At 40.2% G+C, this 26,678-nt stretch overlaps 1 protein-coding gene across 6 annotated transcripts in view; it reads right to left on the bottom strand.

Annotated features, from left to right (window-relative positions):
* PDE4D (phosphodiesterase 4D) overlaps positions 1-26,678 on the bottom strand; it is a 1,264,832-nt gene that overhangs the window by 42,146 nt on the left and 1,196,008 nt on the right. For 5 of the 6 annotated variants that reach the window (XM_018065509.1, XM_018065510.1, XM_005694677.3 and 2 more), the window contains one exon: positions 14,843-14,955. In XM_018065509.1, the coding sequence (XP_017920998.1) occupies positions 14,843-14,955 (113 nt within the window). Of the gene's footprint in view, positions 1-14,842; positions 14,956-15,041; positions 15,458-26,678 lie in introns of those variants that run through there. The other variant, XM_018065511.1, reaches the window with a different exon arrangement.

Here is a 26,678-nt window from a genome sequence, read left to right as displayed (position 1 = left end):
ATGCTGGCCATGCCCTGGGATTTCTTTTTCCCTCCAAGGGTGTCCCAATGGTTTATTCCAACCAGATTTCAGCATATGAGCTCTGAGGTGGGAATGGGGCATGAACGTGAAGCCAAGGACACCCTGCTCCTAGGTCAGCCCAGTCAGAGCACTCCTACCACCCACCCTCTTCCACCTCTCACTGTCTAACATGTCTTTCCACTTTTCTTTCCTCCAATCTTCACTCTATCCAGGAGCCCAGCTTCCTTTCTCATTTTGCTCCAATAAGAAAACAAATCTCCAAGGCAACTCCATAGACACAGGTTATTAAAAAAAAAAAACTCCTGCCACCTGCTCACACCTTCCCAGAATTCATTCTACACCTTTTCTATCTGCTGCCACTCTCCTTGCTACGATCGTACCATCCAATTCTACATCCCCCACATCTCCTGCCAACTCAGAATGGCAGGTCCCCTTTAGTCACTTGGTCTTCTCATCCACGGACCCCAGTATCCTTCAGTGTACATCTGCGACCTGTTCACTACCTGCCTGCGAGCTGACTCCTAGCCTAAAAGCCAGCCATCCCACCATCATACTCTTCTTAGGATAGGAGCTAAGAAGGTCCTTTCCACACCTGTCCCAACAGGACATAAAGAAAAACAAAAACGGAATCAGCTGTACAACAGCATTCCCCTCTGAGGATGGTATTTTGCTAAAACGGCTCTTGCTCTTTCGGAATCGAGTGCTCACTAAATAAGCAAAGTTATTAGTACATACTTTGAAAAGGCAGCTTGAGAACAAACATTGTTTTCCTATCTCCCAGCCTTTTCCCTAGATGTTATATTCTTAGGAAAACTTTCATTACATCTATTAAGTAGCATACGGATCTCGGACAAGTTTAACTGAGCATCAGTTTTTCACCTTTAAAAACAGGACAAATTGTTTTGACACATAGGGTACTATTTCTGGGACTAAGTTAGAAATGTAAGGTTTGAGGGACAAATCAACATCAGGATTATATCTTACATCAGGTAATAAGGCACATTCTGATGTTTCCCGATCAGTGTAATCAAAGACTATTTATATGTACCAAACATAGCAAATGGATAATATCAAAATGTTTGAAAATAAGGCTGAAGTAATTCTTCCATTGAATTCTTCTTTGGAGAGAGCAAATTCCTTTCCTTTAGGAACTGAATATTCAATCTGTGATGATGCAATGACGCTTCTTTTTTGGCTCTTCGACTATATACCCTTTATCATTTTACTGCTCTTTAACACACCTAGAAAAATTAAATTGTTGTTGTCAATCAGTAGCTAAGTCATGTCTGACTCTCTGAGACCCCGTGAACTGCAGCATGCCAGGCTTCCCTGTCCTTCACTATCTCCCTGAGCTTGCTCAAACTCATGTCCGTTGAGTCAGTGAAGCCATCCAACCACCTCATCCTGTCGTCCCCTTCTCTTCCTGTCCTCAATCTTTCCCAGCATCAGCATTTTTTCCAATGAGTCGGATCTTTGCATCTGGTAGCCAAAGTATTGGAGCTTCAGCTTCAGCATTAGTCCTTACAATAACTATTCAGGGTTGATTTCTTTAGGATTGACTGGTTTGATCTCCCTGCAGTCCAAGGGATTCTCAAGAGTCTTCTCCAACATCACAGGTCAAAAGCAACAATTCTTCAGCACTCAGCCTTCTTTATGGTCCAACTGTCACATCTGTACATGACGACTGGAAAACCCACAGATTTGATTAAATGGACCCTTGTCAGCAAAGTGATGTTTCTGTTTTTTAATATGCTGTCTAGGTTTGTCATAGCTTCTCTTCCAAGGAGCAAGAATCTTAATTTCGTGGCTGCAATGACCGTCCTCAGTAACCTTGGAGCCCAACACAATAAAATCTGTCACTGTTTCCACTGTTTCCCCATCTATTTGCTATGAAGTGATGGGACCGGATGCCATGATTTTAGTTTTCTGAATGTTAAGTTTTAAGTCAGTTTTTTCACTTTCCTCTTTTACCTTCATCAAGAGGCTGTTTAGTTCCTCTTCACTTTCTGCCATAAGGGTGGTGTCATCTGCATATCTGAGGTTATTGATATTTCTCCCAGCAATCTTGATTCCAGCTTGTGCTTCATCCAGCCCAGCGTTTCACATGAGGTACTCTGCATTTAAGTTAAATAATCAGGGTGACTGTATATAGCCTTGATGTACTCCTTTCTTGGTTTTAAACCAGTCTGTTGTTCCACGTCTGGCTCTAACTGTTGCTTCCTGTCCTGCATACAGGTTTCGCAGGAAGCGGATAAGATGGTCTGGTATTCCCATTTCTTTAAGACTTTTCCACAGTTTGCTCTGATCCACACAGTCAAAGGCTTTAGCGTAGTCAATGACGCAAGTAGATGTTTTTCTGGAATTCCCGTGCTTTTTCTGATTCAACGGACGTTGCCAATTTGATCTCTGGTTCCTCTGCCTTTTCTAAATCCAGCTTGTACATCTGGAAGTTCTTGGTTCACATACTGTTTAAGCCTAGCTTGAAGGATTTTGAGCATTACCTTGCTAGCATGTGAAAATTAAGATGCAAGCCTAAACAGTATCTTCCAGGAGAAAGTACACTAATCCTTCCTGATGTGTATTAAAGAAATAAGAATACCTCTAGTAAAAAACATTTATTGAAGCCCAACTATCACTTAGCCTTATAGAGAGCTAAGAAACCATAGTGAGAATATAAGATTAAGAAAACAGCAGAAATTCAACATGTATATCAAAGATAATTTTAATTAGTTTCACTCTTATCAGAGTGTACTATTGAAACTGATTTTAAATATTCAAAACAAAGTGTAAGAGGACCAGTGATAACTGAAAAAGATAAATAAATAAAGGGAAGGGGCAAGCTGGCAAATTTCTACCCAATACCTAATCTTAAAAAAACAAATAAATAAAAGTTCAAGACTTTCTCTTAAGTCTATCTAAATTTTTATATACTCAACAAATTTACAGCTTTTTTCATCCTTTGCAGTCTTGAACCTCTTTTATTAAACAAGGGTTCCTTACAAATAGTGAAATGACACATAAATATTTAAAGCGCCCATGAAAGCATTTCTACCTCTTTATTAAAAACTATTAAAGCCCATTCCTAAATTCTTGCAACAAAGTCATTACAGGTAAAGTTGCAGTTCATTATTTTTCTGAAGCTTGAAAAAGAAACCTAGCAAATATAGAATAGAATCTTTTTTTGTCAAAGAATGTACTCTTTTTCTAAAACTTGAACTTGATGTAAAGGCAAAAACAATGAAAAGTCTCCTTACTAAGAAATGCTCTTTTCTTTGTAATTCTGTGTAGTTCAATATAACTTATAATTCTTTAAATATACACATGATAATTCTATTTTTATATGATTCTTTAAAAAAATAATTTTCCACTGTAATGAAATAGCTGTTCTTTCTTCCTAATGTGTATGGACTGGAATGATCAGGTAGAATTAGACTTAGCAAAAGGAAAATACTTTGATATATCCTCTCAAAATATTTTGGAGAGCATTATTTAAGACGTCTTTATTCATATTTCGGTCTAAAACAAAGACAAAGAGACCAAAACACTGCTATGCCAACAATGGAAAGCAGCCTTAAAAATCAGCCAGTTATTTTTTGAAATGAAGAAGACAGACATCAGCCTGGACTTACTCCACAACATCAGCCTCATCTCTGCCTGGTTGCTATGGACACATCCCTGTCAGGCCTGTGCCTGCTACTCTCCAGGCCTGTTTATGACAGGCTGAGAAGTTTCCTATTATGGTGCCTATGTGTGCAAGCACACTGCTTGCCAGCAATAAACGCCAGAGGCTGCCACCATAGGGATTACAGTGCAGCAGACGAGAGAGGCTGCCGGGAACCCAAAAGCCTGGGTTCCCAGCTGCCTGGGTAACTCTGCACAGTATACTCCACAACGGGCAAAAACCCAACAAGCATACCCTTTCTTCTCAGGCTAGCAGGGACAGAATTCAGATGTGCGTGCAAGCTAAGTCACATCAGTTGTGTCCGCCTCTTTGCGACCCCATGGACTGTAGTTCATCAGGCTTCTCTGTGCATGGGATTCTCCAGGCAAGGATACTGGAGTGGGTTGCCATTTTCTCCTCCAGGGGATTTTCCCAACCTAGGGATTGAACCCACATCTCTCACGTCTCCTGCATTGGCAGGCAGGTTCTTTACCCCTAGCACCATCTGGAAAGCCTAATATTCAAAGCCAGATATGTCATTTTTACTGGGAACAAACCTATAATAAGAATGTTATTGCTACAACAGGTACGGAAAAGAGAGAATAGCTTAAGACCATCACTATGACTTGTATGGCTTTTACCTGTATAGTATTAATACAAACTTTCAATTTAAATGAGATGAGACTAAACTAGCTATAAACTATGCTATAATTTCTGATGAGCATGATGGACTGAGGTTTTTATGTGGGAAATGATCAGGACTCTTAATAACAGAAAAACCACTTTCCTACAGGCATCAACTATCATGTACAGACTCTAAGGCTGTAATCCAAAGTGGAGAATGGCATTTACATTAACCAATGCCACACATACGCTACGAATTTATATGACCAACTACAAAATAATACATTGACACTCACTAGGTTGGGGCTAAAAGCGATACAGAACTCCTAGTGGCTGGGTAGAAAACTCATTGGTTATATACTTGAAGAGTTACTGAATCCATATGCTTATCAGAAACATGGCTTGTATTCCACTAACACATTCAAAGGAAAAGAAAAAATGTACCTCCCTCCTGCAATTTATGAAAACAAGCTGAGATAAAGACGGCATACAAAACTGCAAACGACAGTGAACTACATAAGAAGTCAAGAAATTCTATCTGCCCAGGTAGACGTGGACGAGCTTGGGTCTCGTTTTCCAACTGATATTAGATAAGTCAGACAAACGATCACTTTCACCTTGTTTATTTCTTTATTTTTTAGATTTATTTGGCTGTGCTGGGTCTCAGTTGCAGCATGCAGGACCCAGTTCCCTGACCAGGAATCAAACCCGAGCCCCTTGCACCAGGAGAGGAGAGTCCTAGACACTGGACCACCAGGCAAGTCCCTACTTCTGCCTCTTTTAGTTCTAACACATAAGGCTTGAGTCTGAGATGAATAATACCAACTATGATGCTTTGAAATACTGACCATGCTAAATACTACCAAAACCATCAAAAAACTAAGTGGAAGGCAGAAACAGCATTTTTACATTTTATTAATTTCTATTAATTCTACTCAAGTGATAATTAGAAAAATTATAATAAATTTCTTCAATTATCTGAGTAAGTGTTCAGTAACTCCCATGCAAAGACTCTGACAACAAAACTGAAGCAAATAAAGGAATAATTTTTATCTTCTAAAGCTTTAGGGCTTAGATGGGTAAAAATAAACTTAGTCCTTAAGATTGATCAGTGATGATTCCTACAGCACTGAGAACCAAAACCATTTAATGGTGGTTTTCAAGAATCACCACCACAATACCATTCAGACAATTCACCCAATGTTTACTGAGCATCTGTCTAGCACAGCTTTGTGTCCCATGTAATGGGGGCTGGAAAATGAATAAGACTAACAACCTAATGCACCATGTGATGGGAATAAAACAAAGAAAAAATATTATACACAGTTAATACAACTACAAATAAAGTCCCACAGAAGATCAAAGGGAAAAGACAGTATACCCAATTAGGAGGGGCTAGGATGGGAGATAAGTTTACTTGGTGGTTCAGATGGTAAAGAATCTTCCTGCAATACAGGAAACCCAGGCTCAACCCCTGGGTCGTGAAGATCCCCTGGAGAAGGGAATGGCAACCCACCCCAGTATTCTTGCCTAGAGAATCCCATGGCCAGAGGAGTCTGACGGGCTACATACAGTCCATGGGGTTGCAAAGAGGTGGGAAACACTAAGCGACTAACACTTTTTTTTTTTTTTTCAGGATGGGAGATATGGGGAAAGATAGGACAGAAAGAACTTCATAGAAAAGGTTAATATTCCAGATAGACCCTACAGGATGGTTTGTTTGATAACCCTTTTATTTCAGAAAAGTTCTTTTTTTACAGAAAAACTGTGAAGATAAGTACAGAGAGTTCCCATATGTCCCACACCCAGTTTCTCCAATTACTAATATCTTACTATAGGGGCACATTTGTCCTAATTACTAAACCAATACTGATACATTATTATTAGCAAAAGTGCACACAGATTTCCATAGCTTTCACCGAATATTCCTTTCTGTTCCAGGATTCCATCCAGGACACATTACATTTAGTCATCGTGTCTCCTTTGGCTCCTTTTGGCTGTGACAGTTTCTCAGATTTTCCTTGTTTTTGATGACCTTCATAGTCTTGAGGAGTTCCTGGTCACGTATTTTGTAGAATGTCCCTCAACTAAGAACTAGCTGATGTTCTTCTCGTGTTTAGAGTGGGGTTATATGTTTTTTGTAGGAAACACCAATGTTAGTACCATTTTCATCAGATCATATCAAGGGCATCAACTACAACTTGACTTACCAGAACTGCTGTCAGCTTTGATCACTGGCTGAGGTGGTGGGTATCTGTCAGGCTTTTCTACAGTAGAGGTGCTGTTCCCTCTTTCCACATTGTGCTTTTTTGGAAGGAGGTCAGTATGCCCAGCCCACACTTAAGCAGTGAGGAGTTACGCTTTTTCTCCTTGAGAGCAGAGTAGCTACATAAATTATTTGGACAGGGGATTTGTCTCTTCTCCCTCATTTAATTATTTATTCAATAAACTGTATCAGTATGAACTCATGGATATTTGTTTTATACCCTGGATTATAGTCCCAGTTTATTTTCTCCATCAAGCCATTCCAGCTGGGAACTGGGAGCTCTTTCAGTTTGCTCTTGTGTCCCTTTGCCGTGCTCCCAGCAACACTTCTTCGGGTACCTCCTCATTTTCTGGCACTACGCATGCGCCAGCTTGACTCCCTGCGCCAGTTCTAGAATCAGCTACTTCTCCGCAGAGTCCTGCCACCTTCTGTTGGAGAAGGGTATTAGAAACCAAGTTGAGGCTGCTAGATGTGTTCAGTGCCCCTGGGGTGCCACTGCTTTAGGCTTTCTCAGCTGACAGAACAAGGAAATGTCTGCATACACTAGATGGTTAAGTTGCTAAGACCTTAGAAAGCTATGTCCTGAATATAAATATTAAAATAAGAGATTCTGTGACTGGGTTACTTTCAGTCTCATTCAGAGGAATGACAGAGTGCATCCATTTACAAAAAAAAAAAAGAAATCACTGGACTATTATCCACTGTCTTAGGTATTTCTGCTAGAAAACAGCTTAGAGAGTTTTAGGTATTCTGATAAAACCTCAGGCCATTTTGATGGGCTATACTATAAAATTACACAAAGAAACAAAAGGTAAACTCCACTGAAAAGTCATTGACAGAGAGAAGAGCAAATGAAACATTCCAATAGTCCTATGTGGTTCACAACATCATTAGGCCACCATTCTCTCTCAAAAGCTCACTGGAAGCATCAGTATCAGGATCACAAACACACACCTTCTCTAACCCTTACCCCACAAAAGAAGAAAAGAAAGATGATATTCCTTTACAGAAGGATATAAAGGACTCAACATTACTAAGCACCCACTATGTTCCTGACTCTTGTCTAGATAACTCTCATCTTTCAATTCATGGAATCATCACAGCAACTATATAACAGATGAGGAAACTGAATTATACAAGGTAAACTGTCCCATTTAAATTTAGTAAAAGACAGAGATTGGGAGAGTGCTCTAAATCCAGAGACCATTCTGTTTGAAATCTGGTATTTTCTCCTCTAGTGGGGAGATCTCATTAATGGCAGAGAAGAAAAACCAAGGTTGTTTAAAACAGACGTATCTTTCTAACCAAATGGTTCTTACTGCCAATTTAGACTCGTACAACCAAAAATATGCCTGTTGTCTGTAATGCAGTGTGGATTAAAAACTTTCTCATTTTGTTACAAATTAATTTCAATGTACATTAAAAACAATTATAACTAGAACATCAAATCCATGATTTTATGTAATTCTTTGCTTAAGATGAGGCACTCTTGTGGACACTTACCTTTTAAAAATAAATGCTTTAACTAAAAATATTTAACATATATAACATAACATACATACATAACATAACATAGTTATGAACGTACACAGGAAGTTTGAGAACACTAACTCCAAATCTATTATAGAACAAAAGTCACATTTTTCTTCTAAGAAATATTATGTTCTTATATTAGGAGTATTTGACATATAGCTTAATCTCTCCTTTCCAATACAGATGAGGGATAGAATAAATTACATGTAATTTATTGAACACCCAATATACACTATTCACCAAATTGAATTTTCTATATATCTGATGGTCTTAACAATCTTTCAGTTTTATTTTCCCCTTTTATTATCTCCATTTAGAAATGAAGAAATTGAAATTCAGAGAAGCGAGGCATGTTGCTCAAAATACTAGGTAGAATGCAGCAGAGCTGGAATCTGAAACCAAGCCTGCCTGACAAAAAACATCTATGTCCTTTCTACTCTACAAAGTTGCCATAAGCATTGGTATATATCTCAGGAGAAATGTAAATGCCATTCATCCTCATCACACATAAAGCACAGCAAAACAAGACCAAAAAGTCCAGGACATTAATAATAACAACAACAAAAAATACTTCACTAAAGATGAAGTATTTTCTTAAGTGTAAAGAATAATAAAGTTAACACCATTGCAGTTGGTAATCCAATTTAACTAATTTCACAATGAACAAAGCAGAAATGTTTGTTGTTTAAGCAGATACGAAGGCTCATTCTCCTCATCTCACTCCTTGTTAGAGTAACTTAAAATGTCTTTTAAAACTAATGTGAGTATCAAAATGCAGGCAAGGCTACCCCTCTCTCTACTTCCCAGAAAGATCTCAGACTACTAGTGTCAATTCAACTATCACCACTAGTAAGGCACAATATTACTACCCGGTAGAGAAAGCTATGCTGTCACAAAATAAAGCCTAGCTATTTGCAGTTTTAAAGTATTGATCTCTTTCTGGAAAAAGAGGAAATCATATTTTATATAATATTTTATGGATTTAGTGGAAATCATTATCAGTGTTTCATATCTGCCATAATTATGTGTATCTTTAGGAATAGCTACAATCTATGATTATCACATAGTCACAGAGAAAGGTATTCCTGTCAATATCACAGGAATCTTTTAAAATTGAGTAAAATCATTATTATCCTTGCTATTTAGGGGCAAATGTGCTTAATCTGGACTTCCCAGGTGGCACAAGAGATGTGGGTTTGATCCCTGGGTTAGGAAGATCCCCTGGAGGAGGAAACGGCAACCCACTCCAGAATTCTTCCCTGAGAAATCTCACGGACAGAGGAACCTGGCGGGCATGGGGTTGCAAAGAGTTGGACACAATTGAGCATGCAACCTTCTTCAACATGCTCAAACTATTCAGATATTGGGAAAAGTACTATTTTATTTTGGCCAAGCCTTACATTTTGAAATTAAAAAAAAAAAAAAAGGACATAGTTCATAACACTCTGAGACAGAAGTTACCACTATCCTATAATTAAGTCAAAATTTTAATGACTGAAAGCAATTCTCAAGGAACAACTACTTTATTGAGTTACAAAATTAAAAGTTTCTGATAATTATTTTAAGGAAATTAAGCTTACTGCCATTAAATACCAATACAGGAGCCAAGTTGATGACAAAAGAGATAAATTAAGATTTACAGTAATCCTTACTGTTTTAAAGTTAAAGTTAAGGGGTTAAAATTAAGGGCTTTTCTATTTAATTAAACATAAAAATATCTGGTAAAAAGTGCTTCCCTTCTTTCTATTATTACTTATAAGCAAATAAAGTATTTTTGTAAACAGTGATCATGAAACAACCACTTCCAATTCTTCATGTTAACTTTAAGGCTCTATATGTAAACTACATAAATCTTGGCCAAATCTACTTTTATAAAGTAGATGAAAAAGCAGTGAGCAAACTTAAAGCATCAGTAAGTTGAGTATCTTCATTTATGAATGATATTTTCTTTTCTAAAAATTTAGAGTTTTCCTTTAAATATGTTGATTAACTGTTAACAACTCTTACATGACTAAGTCAATAAGTTTTGATATTTTAAAGAAAATTATTGTTATTTGCTCTTTGCTCTTCACAAAATTAAAATGCCTTTTCCAACTTTTTGCTTTCTTCTCAACAAAATTAAGTATTTATATCTTTCCTGAGCCATGTTATACTCATGTAATGCTGAAAAATCTTAAGATTTAGCCATTTCTTGTGAACATTCTATAGTGGTCATTCCAGCCACTTTTGCCAGAAGAAAATACATCAGCAATCACAGAAAGCTATAGTATATGTTACATATGCACTGACTATTAAAAATCAGCAGGGGGAGTAGACAGCAAAAATACTAGGAAAGAGCATCCCAGAAAAGCAATTTAATTTGTAGGCAACAGAAACATGATAGAGATCTTTGTTAAAACCAGACAAAATAAATTCCATAAAGAAGTCATATCTACGTTTGCAAAGCTGGCCTACATATGCCTGAAACAACAACAACAACAATCCTTAAGTCTTTTAGAAGGACACCTGAATCTTAACTTCAAGACAGACTTTCAGTTTGAAGCACTGTGTATGTATGATGTGTGTGTGTTTCTCTTTCTGACTCTTTGCGACCCCAGGCTCCTCTATGGAATTCTCCAGGCACAAATACTGGAGTGGGTTGCCATTTCTTACTCCAGGGGATGTTCCCCACCCAGGGATGGAATCCACATCGCCTGCATTTAGCAGGTGCATTCTTTACCACTGAGCCACCAGGGAAGCCCCTTGATGTATAAGGGCTTCAAGCAAGTAGGTTCCAGTAACGCCAAGCCTCAGAACTGTCCCAAATTTAGAGAAGAGGACCAATTCATTTTTATAGTGATATATTTGGTGGTGAGGGGGTGATTAAGATGATTTTATTTTCCCCTTCAAATATTGCCACACTTATATTGAAGGTCTGGTGAAATGTGCATTGTTGGGTCACAAGAGGATACAGTTTTGTACCGTAACCTTTGATGCTTAGATTTCTGGCCTACCCTCCTCACAGCCTCAATTTACTTTCCATGAGAAAAAGGTAACCAAAAATACTGTGAAACTATTTGGCCTTTACAACAGTCTTAAAAGTTACTTTAGACTGGCAAAATTTTTCCAAAGGATGGAAATATACCTACCAATCCCAATTATGTTTAATATTTTCTAAAAATTAATAAGTGCTGTATTTTCATTTTTAGAATAAAACAGGAAAAATATTTAGCTCTTCTGTTTCCAATTCTGTAGCTGAAATTTGAGAAAAGATTAAGCTTTTAATTAGAACTTCAAAATGTTTATGCCTATATTATGCTAAAGAAAGTATAAACACTTTTTTGTAATACAGAAATGTGTGCTATAGACAGAACTGTATTATAAAAATTAAGAACTGGATTAAAAAATCCGTGAAACTTAAAATACCAAGCATAGATTACAACTGAATGGTTTAAAAAAAAAAAATAGCCAAGTAAGCAATGAATCAAGTTGAACCTAAACGTTCAATAATACTAATAACAACAGGGCCATGTCAGACATATCAGACATTATTAGCTAGCTATTTTATACATATTCTTTCAAACTCTGACCTTTCAAAACAAGTATCATTGTGCTCATCTTATGCTAAGGAAACTAGCTAAAAAAGTTTGTCATTTCTCTAATGTAACTCAGCTAGTAAGGAATAAAACTGTGATTCAACTTCCAGATCTGTCTGCCACCAAAGCTTTGAGACATCACCAAAACCTCTCTTAACTGAAGGAAATCTGTACAAATCTCAGGCAGATTAATGTGCTTATGAAAGTAAACGCTGTCAATTTAACCACTCAAATTAAATGCCATCTGGAGTATCTCACCCCTATTTGGTACAAGCATCCTACACGTATTACAGCCAACATTGGCATTGGCCAAGAACTCCATAATTTTCCTGTCTCAATACTATCGATAAGCATTACACACATTACAATCCCAATCAGGAAATACATCTAGTTGCTTCTAAAGCATCCCTTAAAAACCACTAATAGTTTAGATTCCTTCTGTTCAGATTTTTTTAATATGAAGAATCCATTAACCCAATTTGTTAAATGAGTCTGACGAATCAATTTCCTCCTTCCTCACACCCAAATCCACTTTCATAGTAAATATTTTCTCCAAATAATCACTTAAAAATCGTGATTTCTTACTAGTATTTTATTGTGTTATTTTAATCAATTAGGGCACTTTTTTAAAAGCATCAAAAAGAGAAGAAAACAAAGAAAAATATTATAACTTTTCAAAGACAATACATGTAGAAAGAAAGGATGATAATAAGACTAGTAACCGAAAGCAATGTTTCAGACTTATTCATTCACACTCAAGAGATACTCAACAACCTAGTGGATGTGTGACGCAAGCTGTCTCATTTCCAGTTCAGACTTAGACTTGGTATCACTCCTGGGGACCTTTAGATCAGCTGCTCCAACTCAGTTTACAGCTCATGTGGATGTGACTTATTCGTGCCCTTGTTACCAGGCTGAAGGATAACTTTACAACCTTTACCAAGAGCTTTTTTTTCTATGCTAATCCGTTTTCATCTATAAAAAGTCACAGGAGCTTAGCACTTATTTAGAAATGAATGAGTTAAGGGAAAAAAAAAGATGAATGGCTTAGACATGAAAAGTTTAATCAACAGCTTCAGCCGAGTTTAATTTTTTTAATGTTAAAAATAAGGATCATGTCAATACAAGACTTACACACAGCTAGAATGCCTGCATTTTGAAATAAGCTCACCTCTTACATTAAATCTGTAAATTAACTCAAAGTCTACTTGAGGGGACTTCACAATAAAAAAAAAAAAAGAAAAGAAAAAAATCCTCGCCTTACTTGGTGCTTTTAAAAGAAAAAAAAATCATTTGACTAATCATTGTGACCTCAAATTTTACTTTTTAATTTTAAAGTACAGATAAATTAATTACTTGTCAACTGAAGTCACGTACATGATTAGATTTTATGTTCAGTTTTAAATTCAAACAGAGGTCTCATCATTAAGAGTATAGATTTTGGGGGAAAGTAATTACAGCTGCTGAGGTTCACTGCGCTGAAAAAGCACTGTCAAATCATCTTGAAAATATAAGCAAAGGCTTGCGCATCTTTTGGTGTCTTCTGGCTTCTCCTTTCACTACACAGAATTAACCAGGCAAGAGAATAAGAACTCAGGCCCATTACAGAATGGTCCCATTCAGCCTTCAGGACTCTGGAGATCCTTAGCATATGTCAACTGCCATTACGAACCAAATTATGAAAGAACAACCTATATATTATAAAATGAATCCATGAACTAAGAATTTATTAGCTAGATGAGAACAATGGCACCGGATGCCAAGGCAGAGAGTAAGAGTAATAACCTGTCATTCTGATGAGGAATCACATCAAACTTAGAAATGAGGCTTAAATGACAAAAAAAAAAAAAGATACAGATTTGATCATTGGTGTGCTTATGGGTAGGTCAGTGTGCTTACGGGTAAGTTAGTGCCTACAGACAGTGACTGGGGAGTCCTTTTTATTTTGTTTATCTGAAGCTAAACTTTTCAGTTAAAAATCCTGCTGTCTATGTAAGCGCTGTCAAGAGATAAGACAATCAAGTAGGTGATACGCTATAGCTTTTTAAACTGCATGAGAGAAAAACAGGTGGGATGAAAACTATAGTCAACCAGAAAAAAAAAAAAAAAAAGCATAGCTCTTTGAAAAATATGTGCATGTAGATAAGCAGTAAAATGGGATAACCTTCCTGACCTTGTAAATAGGTGGGCCAAAATATTTAAATATTCTTTAAGGGGCAACTGTTATTAATTGCCACATGAAGTTATTAGTCCTTACTGGCTAAATCATTCAGGCATCTGCATCCAACATGCCCATGCCTCCCAGCCCCTGAGCCAAACAATCATTAAAAACATAGATAATCCCAATTATTTCCTTACATAACTAAATATTTTTTTAAAAAATAAAAGGAACTCAAAAAAAAAAAAAACACCAAAATGAGCAATACTGTACCTTGCTTTAAGGCTGTGGCAGGTGGAAGGTTGCTTCTCAGCCCCCTGAACTCCACCATCCAAGACCAGCACCTTGGCATATATGGCACAAAATGCCCCCACTGAATCATCACTGTAAATAACCTCAGAAAACTCCAAGATCTACAGTAACAATGCCAGTGACCATAACCTTAACTTTGACGTCCCCTGTGGACACATACGGCCAAGCGAAACTACAAAGGCTCAGTTCTTACAGGGTACCCTGACCCTGACACTTAGATAAATGTGGGTTAAGGTTCCAAGTTCACTGAACTCTTCTGAGTGTGAGTGCGGTAGGTGGTGACATTCAAGGTATTGCATTGACCTCTAGCAACTCTTACTTCCCACTGAGAATCTGAAGAATACCCTAAAACATGGATTGCCAGTAGACAGGATTTCGTTACTGCTGCAAGGGCAAAGTGTCACCTAGAAGTACCCCTCCAAACACACACACACACACGCGAGCGCTGAGTCTTGCGGGTATTGCAATCAAAACTATATCAAAGTTGCTTTTGTAAAATGTTTAATTTCTCCAAAGTGAATGGATGAAAGAGGGAGGGCACAGGCAGCACCAGAAATCTTCTTCCATGGGAGCCAAAAGGCAGTGTGTGTGACAAACCTCTGTGTATTTCCCGGGGCCACGGGGACTGGCGGCTCCACCAGCGTGGGAATCAGCAGCCCAGGGGACGCGGTGAGAGCCGAGCCGGGGCTTACCTTATTGGAGGCCATCTCACTGACGGAGTGCCTGGTCTGCAGAGTCTCTAGCTGGTCCAGACACCAGTCCAGCTCCTCCAGGGTCTCGCTGGCCAGTTTCTGGTAGGCCTCCTCTGCGAAGAGATAGGGAAAGGGGGACTCAGTTCTCAAGCGCTTCACGGGGCCGCCGGCGAGTTCAAAGGGAGCCATCCTGCCGTACCCCGCCATGCTCGGATGCCCGGTGCCCGCACATGAGGGCTGCTTCTTCATATTGCCGAGCCGGGCACTGCGAGGGGGGCCGGGGCTCTGCTAGCGGGGCGGCCGGCCTCGGGAACGCACGCCCTCTCCAGCTTGGCGTCTCCGTTCAGCGTCCAGGGAGGGCGCGCCAAGTGCGCCAAGCCAACTTTTACATGGACCAGAACCCCCACGATGCGACTTTGAAGAAGTCCTGGTGCCGGAGGATGGCGAAGGCGGGGTGGCGCGCGCGCCCACGAGCCCGCCCAGCGGAGGGAGCGTCTGGTCCCCGGCGCGATCTGCGCGGCGACCGGCCCCGAGCCGCGGCCCCGCGCCCGCCCCTCCTGCCGAGCCTTCACTCAAAGCGAATGAATCAGCCGCGGCCGGCTGCGCGGCCACCACGTTTCCTGTTTTCTTTCTCAACTCCTCCGGTGGCGGGCGCAGCGCGGCTCCATCGCCGCAGCTTTCCGGGAACACTCCCCCTCGCGCCCCGCACGGCCCTCGGCGCCGCCCGGCCCCTCCTCGACTCCACGCCTAGATCGCCCGGGGCCACGGCCCGCCCTGGCCCCTGGTCGCCACGCCGCTTCGCCGCCGCATCACCCCGCGCGGTCCCGTGCTGCTCGCTCCGAGGAACGGTCGCGAGCGTGTGTTTCCGTGGGGCTGCCGGGGACCCGTGCGACAGGAGCGGCGGAAAACCCGGCGTGGAGAACCCGCCGCCAGCTCGCCCGCCGCCTAGGGTCGCGCCCGCGCGCGCGCGGCCGCGCACCTGGCCCGCGGGCCCCGCACGTCCAGCAGAGTCCAGCCCGTCCGGGTGGCCCCCGAACCTCCGCGTCTCCACCACCCTGCGAGCTTTCCCTGGAGAACCCGACGGGTCGCACAAACTGGGTTATTTAGGACGCGCGCAATCGGTTTCCGTGGGTTTGGATTTTACGGTTTCTGAGGGTTTAGGATTTACCTACTTGAAGAGGACAGGGTGGTTGTGGGAATTAAAATTATTTGTATTAAGACCAGGCTGAGTTCCCAACCAAGCCCTTACGTCTAAATTTTGGGATGGACATAAACAAAAACATACAATGTTATAAGCCAGCACTCCTTCGAATTCACAGATTTGACAATATGCTATATTTTCACATTCAGAATTGTCTGAATTATCTTCAACGGCAGTGTGAATGCACCACGCCTTATGGGCATAGGCAGTTTACGCCTATGTTGCTTCCTTCGTCAGACGAACTGCAAATAGGGACGAGGGTGGTATTGCGATGCCAAGGGGAAGAGTCTGAAAGAGTGTTTCTACCTACCATGCACAGCATAAAGTACAAGCTTGAAAGAAGGCTACATTCAAAGACGTCGTATGGAAGCAGGTTCTATTCACAAAAACTGACCCTGGGGGAGCTCTACCATGGGGATCAATTGCAGAGAACTTCACCACTCTATTAGCCTGCAGATAAGCAAACCTTTCAGAGCAGGAAAACGTCCAAACTCCCAAGAAGAGTCCATCTTATGAAACTTCTGTTCTCCTCAATTAGAAAGCATAATCTGAAAAGCTTACATGCAGTTGGTGTGATCACTTTTCTTGGTCTTCAAATCTACAGGTATTGGAGGAGAAGAAATTCTGTCCTTGAAATTTGGACTCCATTTGCCTTGAAATTTGGTCAGTGGCACAACAAAAAATTTCATGCACTGAATCTCAGGCTCCTGGGATTTTCCAGATAGGTTTTTACATAAAATTTTTAACAGTTAAAATAATTTTCAAAGTATTTGTTACATGGGCCATGTGGCTAATTGTTATCAAGGATTCTTGAACTGTTTGCTATTCACTTTGAGAACTCTAGGTTAAAAACTGCCTCTTTTATTCCACTTAAAAAAATTTTTTTTCTGCACCAATCTCTGTAAATATTTCTTTAGGCGAACCAACACCTACCTAACCTTGCCAGGTGAATTAAAGTGTAAGATTGGAGCTTTTCCCCCAACAAAAGGAAAAACCTTAAAGATAATCTTAAATCACAAGTATAAAGTATTTTATCTGTACAGCCTTTCCCTGATTAAGTATATAAAAATATAACATGTTTGTTATAAAATCTGAAACATTACACAAAGATGGAATGCAGAAAGTTCCTTGTAATCCCATACCCTAAAGATCACAAGCAATCATTAAACCTATGACCATAACACATTTTGATTTTACTTAATATCTTCCATATGTAACTATAGCGTAACCTAGTTGTGATGGTAGTACATGCACTATGTGGTTTTATTTTGGACTTTTCTTTCCTCTAAGGTATAAAATAAGGATGTAGGAATTTTAAGAGGAAATTAACTTGTTTCAGTTGATTTGGGCCATCCACAGTTAGCACATCCAGTGCGTTAAAGATGCATAACCATTGTGTCTAGGATTTGTTCACAGCCATCTTTCCAGTCACTGATTATATCCGGAAGCCAGGAAACCCCTCTCCCCACCTCACAGACTTTGTGTTGTGTTTCTCTCCCGCTGCTTTCCAACTTTTCCAAAGTCTGAGCCCCAGGGGACCTCCCCATCTCCCTTCCCATCCTCACCAACTTCTCAAAGCTTTTCAGAAATATAGGCCTTTGACCTAGCGGGATGTGGCTCCACATGTTACACTTTAGTGTTTAATTTTTAATCCTAAGAGTAGAAAAGTAATTCAGCAAAGTTTCCATGCGTCAAGACATTATGCACTCAAATACCAGACTTGCTCTTAAGAAGGCAGTACAGTGACAAGAGGGACAGCTTGTGTCAGAAGATCTATTTTATGGCCCAATCATAGATTAGCCCCTCTGACAATCAGCATTTGTGCACAATAAAAATGTGGTCTGTGTATGTATTTTAAGTTCTAACTACCTTTGCATGCACTGTATAAATTTGGAGAATGAAAAAAAGAAAAAAAAAAAAATAACCAGAGCACATCTACATACCAATTAAGAAAATAATTACTAACCACAAAAAACCAGTTTGTTCTATAAAATTGTTGCTCAAAAAATTACTGTTAAAACAAGAAGAATTACTGCTGATATTAGCATAGAGCTGAGAATACTACTTTTCCCAAATTCCTAGGTTTATAGGCAATATGGCTAGCCAGAGTTGTTCAGGATCAGTGTTAAAGCTGAACTTTTAGGAATTTTAACACCAAATGTTGTAAGACATTGAGTAACTGACCTTCTCATCCCCACTAAAAAAGCCTCAATGTGGAGTTTCCTGGTATCCTCCAGGAAACTGAGTCACCAAACAACACACCTAAATGTCACCAATAGCTGGCAGGATGAAAACAGTATGAGCTAGTTTAACGTGGGGTTTTACCAAGAACACACACTGCATTCATTAATAAAGTACTTTCGTCCCCAGAGAGTAGCCATCACCGTGGCACTACTTGAAAATATATGAAAACGCTTTCATTTCCCCGTCTGAAGTCTAAGTGAAGGAACTACAGGGAGAAACTGCCTAAGCAACAACTCTTGGCCAGATTCCATAAAAGCCAGGCGAGGGCTCTGGAACAGCAACTGAGAAATAACTTGAGCCTTTGGAAGTCCCCTCCTACGGCAGCATCGGTTTTCTTCAAGGCCCCCTTGAACTATGTGACACCCGTGTTTCTGTGCAGGATCTTCTGTGAACAAACAGTCCTCAATTCTTGCAGGCCAGCACTTGGCTTCCGTCACTGTGATGCGATCAAGGGTTCCCCTGACACACAGCCTGAACCAGTGCCAGGAGCTCCAGGAGAAGATGCTGAAGCAGCAGCTTCCTTTTGAAAAGGATGAAAAAACACCCGTAATCGCCTCAGAGCCACAGCGGTGAGCTGGAGGTTGAGGTCGTTTTCTTGTGACATGTTCAGTCATTTACTTTTACCCACAAGTCACAGGGATATTGACCATTGAGGCAAAAGGATCCATTCTACGTAATGCGTGACTCTGCGGATGTCAGTTTCTTTGCCAACTCTTGACTGATTAAAGGTTTGCATAAATTTGTCATAACTCCTAGACAGGCTTATTGGTGTAAATGAAGAGAACAAGTCAAAAAAAAAAAAAAAGTCAGTTACTTTGGACACCATTTGCTTACCCTTAATTAAAAAAATTAATATAAACTGTAACAGCTGATTCATACTTTTCTTAAAGTTAAAAAAAAAGCCCTTCACTAAACAGCTCTGAAGAACAAATATTAATAATTAAATACATAACATTTTAAGCAATTCCAGCTTCCCCTTTCTTAATTCCCACCCAAATTCCCTCTTTGTTCCTAAGGATGGAGTTGACAGTGTCTAAAGTAGGTACAACTAGAGAAATATGATTTCCATTTTACCATATATTACTCTAAGCTAGTCACTCCCTGAATTTGATACAGTAAAAGATTGGTTCAGTTTAGCTCTAACTTTTGCTGATTTCTTTTTTCTGTCTATACATTTTATCTGATGGGAAATACATGAAGGAGTTGGATTCACTTTGAATGTGTACATGTAACAGGTTTAAGCAAAGCTTGCCAGTGGCAAGCTGTTCTCATTTCCAAGTGTATTTCTGGCATCAAGTTCTTACTTTGAAATCTTATGAAAAATATAAAATTTCACTTAGTACTTCAAAAAAACCTCTAAGGAAAAGGTATACATAATTTTGTGAGTTTTTTCCCTTATCTTCCCACTACCTATGATTTTTTCCCCTTGGTCTGCCTAAGGCTCTAGTAGAATTTTTTTTAATGAAATAAATATAAGATTGGGTTTTGTTGACTTCTAGTACAGTGGAGCTAATGGTCAAGAATCTACCTGCCAATGCAGGAGACCAAGAGACGTGGGTTTGATCCCTGGGTCAGGAAGCTCCCTTGGAGTAGGAAATGGCAACCCGCTCCATTGGAAAATTCCATGGACTGAAGAGCCTGGCAGGCTCCAGTCCATGGGGCTGCAAAGAGTCAGACATGACTGAGTACCATCACAGTACCATCAGTAATTCAACAAACATTTATTTAGCACCAAATATGTGTCACACACTTTATTAGAGTCTGCAAAAGTGAGATGAATAAAAGAATGTGCCCCTTATCCCAGGAAAGCTTAAAGTCCAGGGGTAGAGATGGTTTTGGCATACTATATTGTAGAAAGCATTCTGAAAGAGGGAAGCATGTAGGCGATGGGAGAGTAACAGAAAGCAATTTAAATCAGAGTGGAGTGGGAGAAGGCTGAGTACTAAAGAATGAAACAGGAGGTAAGTGAAGGGGGTGGGAAGAATTTTTAAGGGAAAACATTACGGGCCTGAGTTCAAAAGATGTGTGTGTATGTGTATGTAGCAAAAGGAATTCCCATAAGTAGGCCTTGCAGAAATTCACAGACACTGGTCATGGAAGTCTTGTCAGGCATGTGTAGGTAGGAGCTTTGGGTGGAATTTTCAAAAAGAGGAGCCACTGAGTGATTGAGAGTACTGTGTGATAGGGGATCTGATTTTATTGAGATGGAGAATTCTAGGACTCTGCAATAAATGGGATTCAGGGAGGCTAGGCTAAAGTCAGTCAGACCATGATCGTCAGCCATGTTACCAGTAGAAATAAAATTAATAACTTACAGACTATTTGCTTCTCTGATGGTTGTTCTTATCTAAGACAATCTCAGTATTAAAATTTGACATAACCATGTGCTCTCATGATATGTTGGGCATGAACAGAAGAATTGCCTAATGGGACTTGTGAGGGAGTAGACTTTCTGCTCTTAAAAACTAGTCTTCTGGAATCATCATCATATCGTACTCATCATAACTGTATCCAGAATTTCTTTCAAGGAGAGTGCAAAATAATGTTTGACAAGATTGCAGAAGATATTATAGAAGAGGAGAGTTTAAGGTGCACTGGTTTGGGTGGAACTCATCTGTGGTCTCTTCCACAGATATATTTCCTATGTGTTCTCTTCCACGTAGGAAAGGCAGAGAATATGCTCCGTGTGTGTGTGTGTGTGTGTGTGTGTGTGTGTGTGTGTGTGTGTGTGTGTGTGTGTGTGTGTGTGTGTGTGTGTGTGTGTGTGTGTGTGTGTGTGTGTAACAGAAAGAAGTCAGCCTGGTCTACAGGATAATTTCACACTATAAATCTTCCACTCCCCTGAAACTTTAATAAAGTTACTGAAGGTACAAAATGCTGAGATAAAGAGTCTTCTTGTTTTGTTTTGTTTAATCTGAGCTTAGAGGCCAGATTTGCTCAAACTGAAATGTCAGCCTGAGCTGACACCAGAGACGAGAGATAGAGAAAGAAGAGGAAGCTTTCGAAATTCTGTGTAAGAGCAGGAAGAAATTTTGTCCAAGAAACTAGAGTTCGAACCAAGTTTAATCAGAATCTGGATTAGGGACTTTAGGTGCCACATGTACCGCTGTAAGTAATAGCACTCCTCGATGGAAACTGAAAAGTGGGAGGTGGTTCTCATCGCCATTGCTCTACACACAAGCCGTAACCCCTGCATACCACCTACTCTTTCTGGGACCTTAATTTCCTCACCTGAAGATTGGAGGTAATAACAAGAACCTTGTAGATTATTTTAGTTTAAGTGAGAGACTGTGAGTTAAATAACCTTGTGTTGTCGACCTACTAGATTCTTTTCCAGACACTGCACTGAATGATGGAGATGTAGCAATGAACAAGGTAGTTCACAGTTCCTGTGTACTCTCAATGAGTCTATATGGTACTAAAAAGCAGAGACATTACTCTGCCAACAAAGGTCTGTCTAGTCAAGATGATGGTTCTTCCTGTGGTCATGTATGGATGTGAGAGTTGGACTGTGAAGAAGGCTGAGCGCCGAAGAATTGCTGCTTTTGAACTGTGGTGTTGGAGAAGACTCTTGAGAGTCCCTCGGACTGCAAGGAGATCCAGCCAGTCCATTCTGAAGGAGATCAGCCCTGGGATTTCTTTGGAAGGACTGATGTTGAAGCTGAAATTCCAATACTTTGGCCACCTCATGCGAAGAGTTGACTCATTGGAAAAGACTCTGATGCTGGGAGCGATTGGGGGCAGGAGGAAAAGGGGACGACAGAGGATGAGATGGCTGGATGGCATCACCGACTCGATGGACGTGAGTTTGAGTGAACTCCAGGAGATGGTGATGGACAGGGAGGCCTGGCGTGCTACGATTCATGGGGTCACAAAGAGTCGGACACAACCGAGCGACTGAACTGAACTGAACTGAAATATATATTGAATACCTGCTATGTGCCAGGTGCTGAGTACACCAAATGGAAAGAAATAACTTTGGGTTTCAAGAAACTCACAGTCCAGTGATGAAGGAGTATTCCTGTTACAACCTTAGGAGTCATTTTGATTCTCTTGGGGAGAGGGCCTATAGGAGACATATGTGTTTCCCTCACCTACAGTCAACCTTCAGGGATGACACAGTCTTTGAATCTTTCTCTCTGTCAGTTCCTACACAAAGCATTCCTTACAGCAAGTAAGGATTTGTTTAGGTGGTCTCTTCTGCCCAGCTCTAATATTTATTTACTTTGTAACTTCTGACACTATTTTATTTGGGTGGGGTGTTGGTTTTTAGGTTGTTCATGATTGATTAACCTGGGTGGGTCAGGTATTATACTATAGAGGACATTTCAGAATTCATCAGATGTCTTCAAAGGTCCCATCCAATACCATGATTCTGGAATTCTATGAGTTTAGATTCAATGAACACCAGGTATGGATGCTTTCTGTTTGAAATTAAGATATTTTGAGAAATAAAGTTATTGATAAATAGAAAATCTGGCTTTCTCTGCTGTACAGTCACACCCTCTACCCCTGTCCCAACGATATTCCCATCTAATACTTTGCCATTTCATTTACCAATTTCTTCGTAATTTCAACAACTGTCATCGTACCACTTTCAGTCAAATCCTCATCTATTTATTTTTAGATTTAAGTAATAGCTGACTATTGGATCTTCCTGGGTTCAGTCTTTCTCACAAATCCTGTTTCTAAAGTTAGAATAGTCTTAAGTTCTGTTTTTAACATGTCAGTGCCTCACTCAAAATTCAGCTGCATAAACTCCCTCCTTCTTAGTCCATGAATGTCATACTTCTTGAGCCCACAGAAGGCTTTTTTTCAGTGGGCTTTATCATACCATTCCTGCTCCTTTTATTTACCATCCCATCTAAGACTGGGCTTCCCTAACGGCTAAGATGATAAAGAATCTGCCTGCAATGCAAGAGACCCAGGTTTGATCCCTGGGTCCGGAAGATTCCCCAGAGAAGAGAAAGGCAACCCACTCCAGTATCCTTGTCTGGAGAATTCCATGGAAAGAGGAGCCTGGTAGGCTATAGTCCACGGGGTCACAAAGAGTTGGAGATGACTGAGGGACTAACACTTTTACTTCCACTTTTTCTAAGACTGCCCTTTTTAGCCAATCCTTCCACCTAGACACAATTTGCTGAACTTTGCCTCTATGACAGTGTTTATATCATTTTTATATCATTTTTACATGTGCTTCTAGGCTTTTCTACAAGCATCTAGAACAGATCCTAACATTTACAGGCACTCAACATGTATTTGTGAGTAAAAAATCAATAAGTAGAGTCAGACACGACTGAAGTGACTTAGCAGCAGCAGCAGGCATACTTTGTTGGAGAAGGAAATGGCAACTCACTCTGGTGTTTTCACCTGGAGAATTCCATGGACAGAGGAGCCTGGAAGACTACAGTCCATGCAGCTGCAAGAGTCAGACATGACTTAGCGACTAAACCACCTTCACCAGTCATACTTTGTAAAAAATAAGACTATTTCTTTCCAAGTAGAATTTAAGCAGTGATAATATCCTGGGTATGTCTCCCTAGCTGTATTCTAGCTCCGTCTATCTCTTATGCTCCACCTCTTGCTTTCATTCTTTAACAACAACAGCAGAATTCCTATAAGATTCTCCTTACTAAGAGAATTCTTTGGGCAAGCAAAGTTGCAGAATGTCATACAATACATGCAGTGATCTTAATGGACATGAACCTATCAAAAGCTAAAAGCTCTATAGCAAAAGTGCTGTGCAAGTACTAAGTCGCTTCAGTTGTGTCTGACTCTTTGCAACCCTGTGGACTGTAGGCTGCCAGGATGCTCTGTCCATGGGATTCTCCAGGCAAGAATACTAGAGTGAATTACCATGCCCTCTTCCAGGGGATCTTCCTGACCCAGGGATGAAACTTGTGGCCTCCTGTGGCTCCTGTATTTCAGGCAGACTCTTTACTGCTGAGTAAAGAATGGGTTTAATGTCATTTAATAAGTATTATTTAAATGGATTTGATCTTGGAAAGCAGAAACTATCATGTCTTGAAGCATACTTTGGAAAACTCTGCCCTATACCATGTCAGGAGAGTTTGAAAACATAAACATGATACATATGTTCTGTGGGTTCTTTTTGAAATATTTTTGAAATCTCTATGAAGGACATCTTATTTGCTCTCCTCACGCCTTTGTGTACTCTTGAGAAATGACCAGAGAGTAATCATCCTCCTTCCCTTTTTCCTTTCTCTCTCTTCCCCAGAAAGACAGCAGTCCATAAATCCATACACACTTATGAAGTCTCTCTGATGTGCTGGTTGCTGTAAAATACAAGAAGATGAACGATTCACTGGCTTGGACCTGGAAAGGAACTCATAATAATACCCTGCTGAGAAAATCAGACACATGACCAGCTGCTGCTTAAAAATGATTCAGCTTGGAAGCGCTACTGTAGTTCAGAGCAGGGATCAGGAGGTAGGCACTGTAGCTAATTGTTCAGGGTTCCAGGAAGAAAGTGAACCAGGAGGGAGGCAGTTTCCATGCAGTCTGTGGTTTGAATGGCTATGGGAGGAGAGAGTCAGCTGGCATTCTTTTCAGGTAGAAGAAATGTCTGGAGCCTGAATAAAGGTTCCATGTGTGGGAGAGAAATAACCTGGATGGAGTAGACTCCTTCAAGGGCGCAGAAGGGAAACAAAGTTGAATACTTCAATGTGTGGCCTTGAACTAATGGATATTGAGGGAATTGGATAAGTGCACTGGTGGCCCAGGAGGATAAAATGAGGAAGGGAGGAGGGAGACTAAGAATCCATTGCAGAAGTCCAGATGCAGAGTCAGCAGTAAGCCAGGAGTTCTACAGCCATCTTTTTTAGTGGCCTACTATGATAGTCATGAGCAAGAGAAAGAGCATGACACTGGGGGCAGAGACCTGGGTTCAAAGGTCGACTCTGAAACTTAGCAACCAGGTGGCAGAGCTGGGTGAATTAGTTAACTTTGCAATCTATCAGTTTTTTCAGTTGTAAATAGAGCTAAAAATATATCCCAAGGAAGGCTGCATGCCCAGGCCATGTTCCATATTTTATTTGGATTTTAAGGCTAACTTGAAGAATCAATATCCATATGCCTATTTCATTGTTGCTGTTTTCCTTTCAACTTAAATGTGGGATTTGTTGAAAAGATTATAAATATTTATCAAGTTTGTTACCTGGGACACATAACAGTTGATTTTAACAGTGATCCATTTCCTTCTCATCTCTTCTTCAAACACAATTATTGAAACAAGTCTGTATATATTTTTGATACTAGTAGCAGTTAGCACCTGCATCTATCTGAAAATTAAGGCAATAAGCAACAGTATTCATTATGCCTGCTATTTTAAACAGGGCTTCCCAGATGGCTCAGTGGGTAAAAGAATTTGCCTGCAGTACACAACACCCAGGAGATGCGGGTTCGAGCCCTGAGGTGGGAAGATCCCCTGGAGGAGAACATGGCAACCCAATCCAGTATGCTTGCCTGGAAAGTCCAATGGACAAAAGAGCATGATGGGATACAATCCGTAGGTTCAGACAAAACTGAAGCCACCGAGCATGTATGCATGCTACTTTAAACAATTTTAACTATTGTTACTGTAAAAAGCTAGATGCATAAAGCATGTCATTCATGTTTTACTTCATTTTTAAGATTAGCTTTTGAAAGTATATACTATTTCAAGACAATTTGAACACTGCTTGCCATCTTCTGATCTGGTAAAACCTTATTTTATATTGAGTATTTAGGTTTGTGCATAAATTACACCTTCTTGATTAGAGAAAAACAGTTGAATAGCAATTTTCTTCTTATTGTCTGAAGACATAATGGCTGTACATATATAAATATTTTTATAAATCTCTAAGGCATGTATGGATGTGAGAGTTGGACTGTGAAGAAGGCTGAGCACCAAAGAATTGATGCTTTTGAACTGTGGTGTTGGAGAAGATTCTTGGGAGTCCCTTGGACTGCAAGGAGATCCAACCAGTCCATTCTAAAGGAAATCAGCCCTGGGATTTCTTTGGAAGGAATGATGCTAAAGCTGAAACTCCAGTACTTTGGCCACCTCATGCACAGAGTTGACTCATTGGAAAACACTTTGATGCTGGGAGGGATTGGGGGCAGGAGGAGAAGGGGACGACAGAGGATGAGATGGCTGGATGGCATCACTGACTCGATGGACTTGAATCTGAGTGAACTCTGGGAGTTGGTGATGGACAGGGAGGCCTGGCATGCTGCGATTCATGGGGTTGCAAAGAGTCAGACACGACTGAGCGATTGAACTGAACTGAAGGCATATTTACTAGCTAGAATTGTTTATTTAATGTATGGGCACTTTGCATTGAGATCATTAAGGGTTTAGATTTAAAAAACGTTTGAGATCCATTATAA

This window comes from Capra hircus, chromosome 20, assembly GCF_001704415.2.
Source record: "Capra hircus breed San Clemente chromosome 20, ASM170441v1, whole genome shotgun sequence".
NCBI lineage: Eukaryota > Metazoa > Chordata > Mammalia > Artiodactyla > Bovidae > Capra > Capra hircus.
This window is presented reverse-complemented; position numbering and strand designations above follow the sequence as displayed.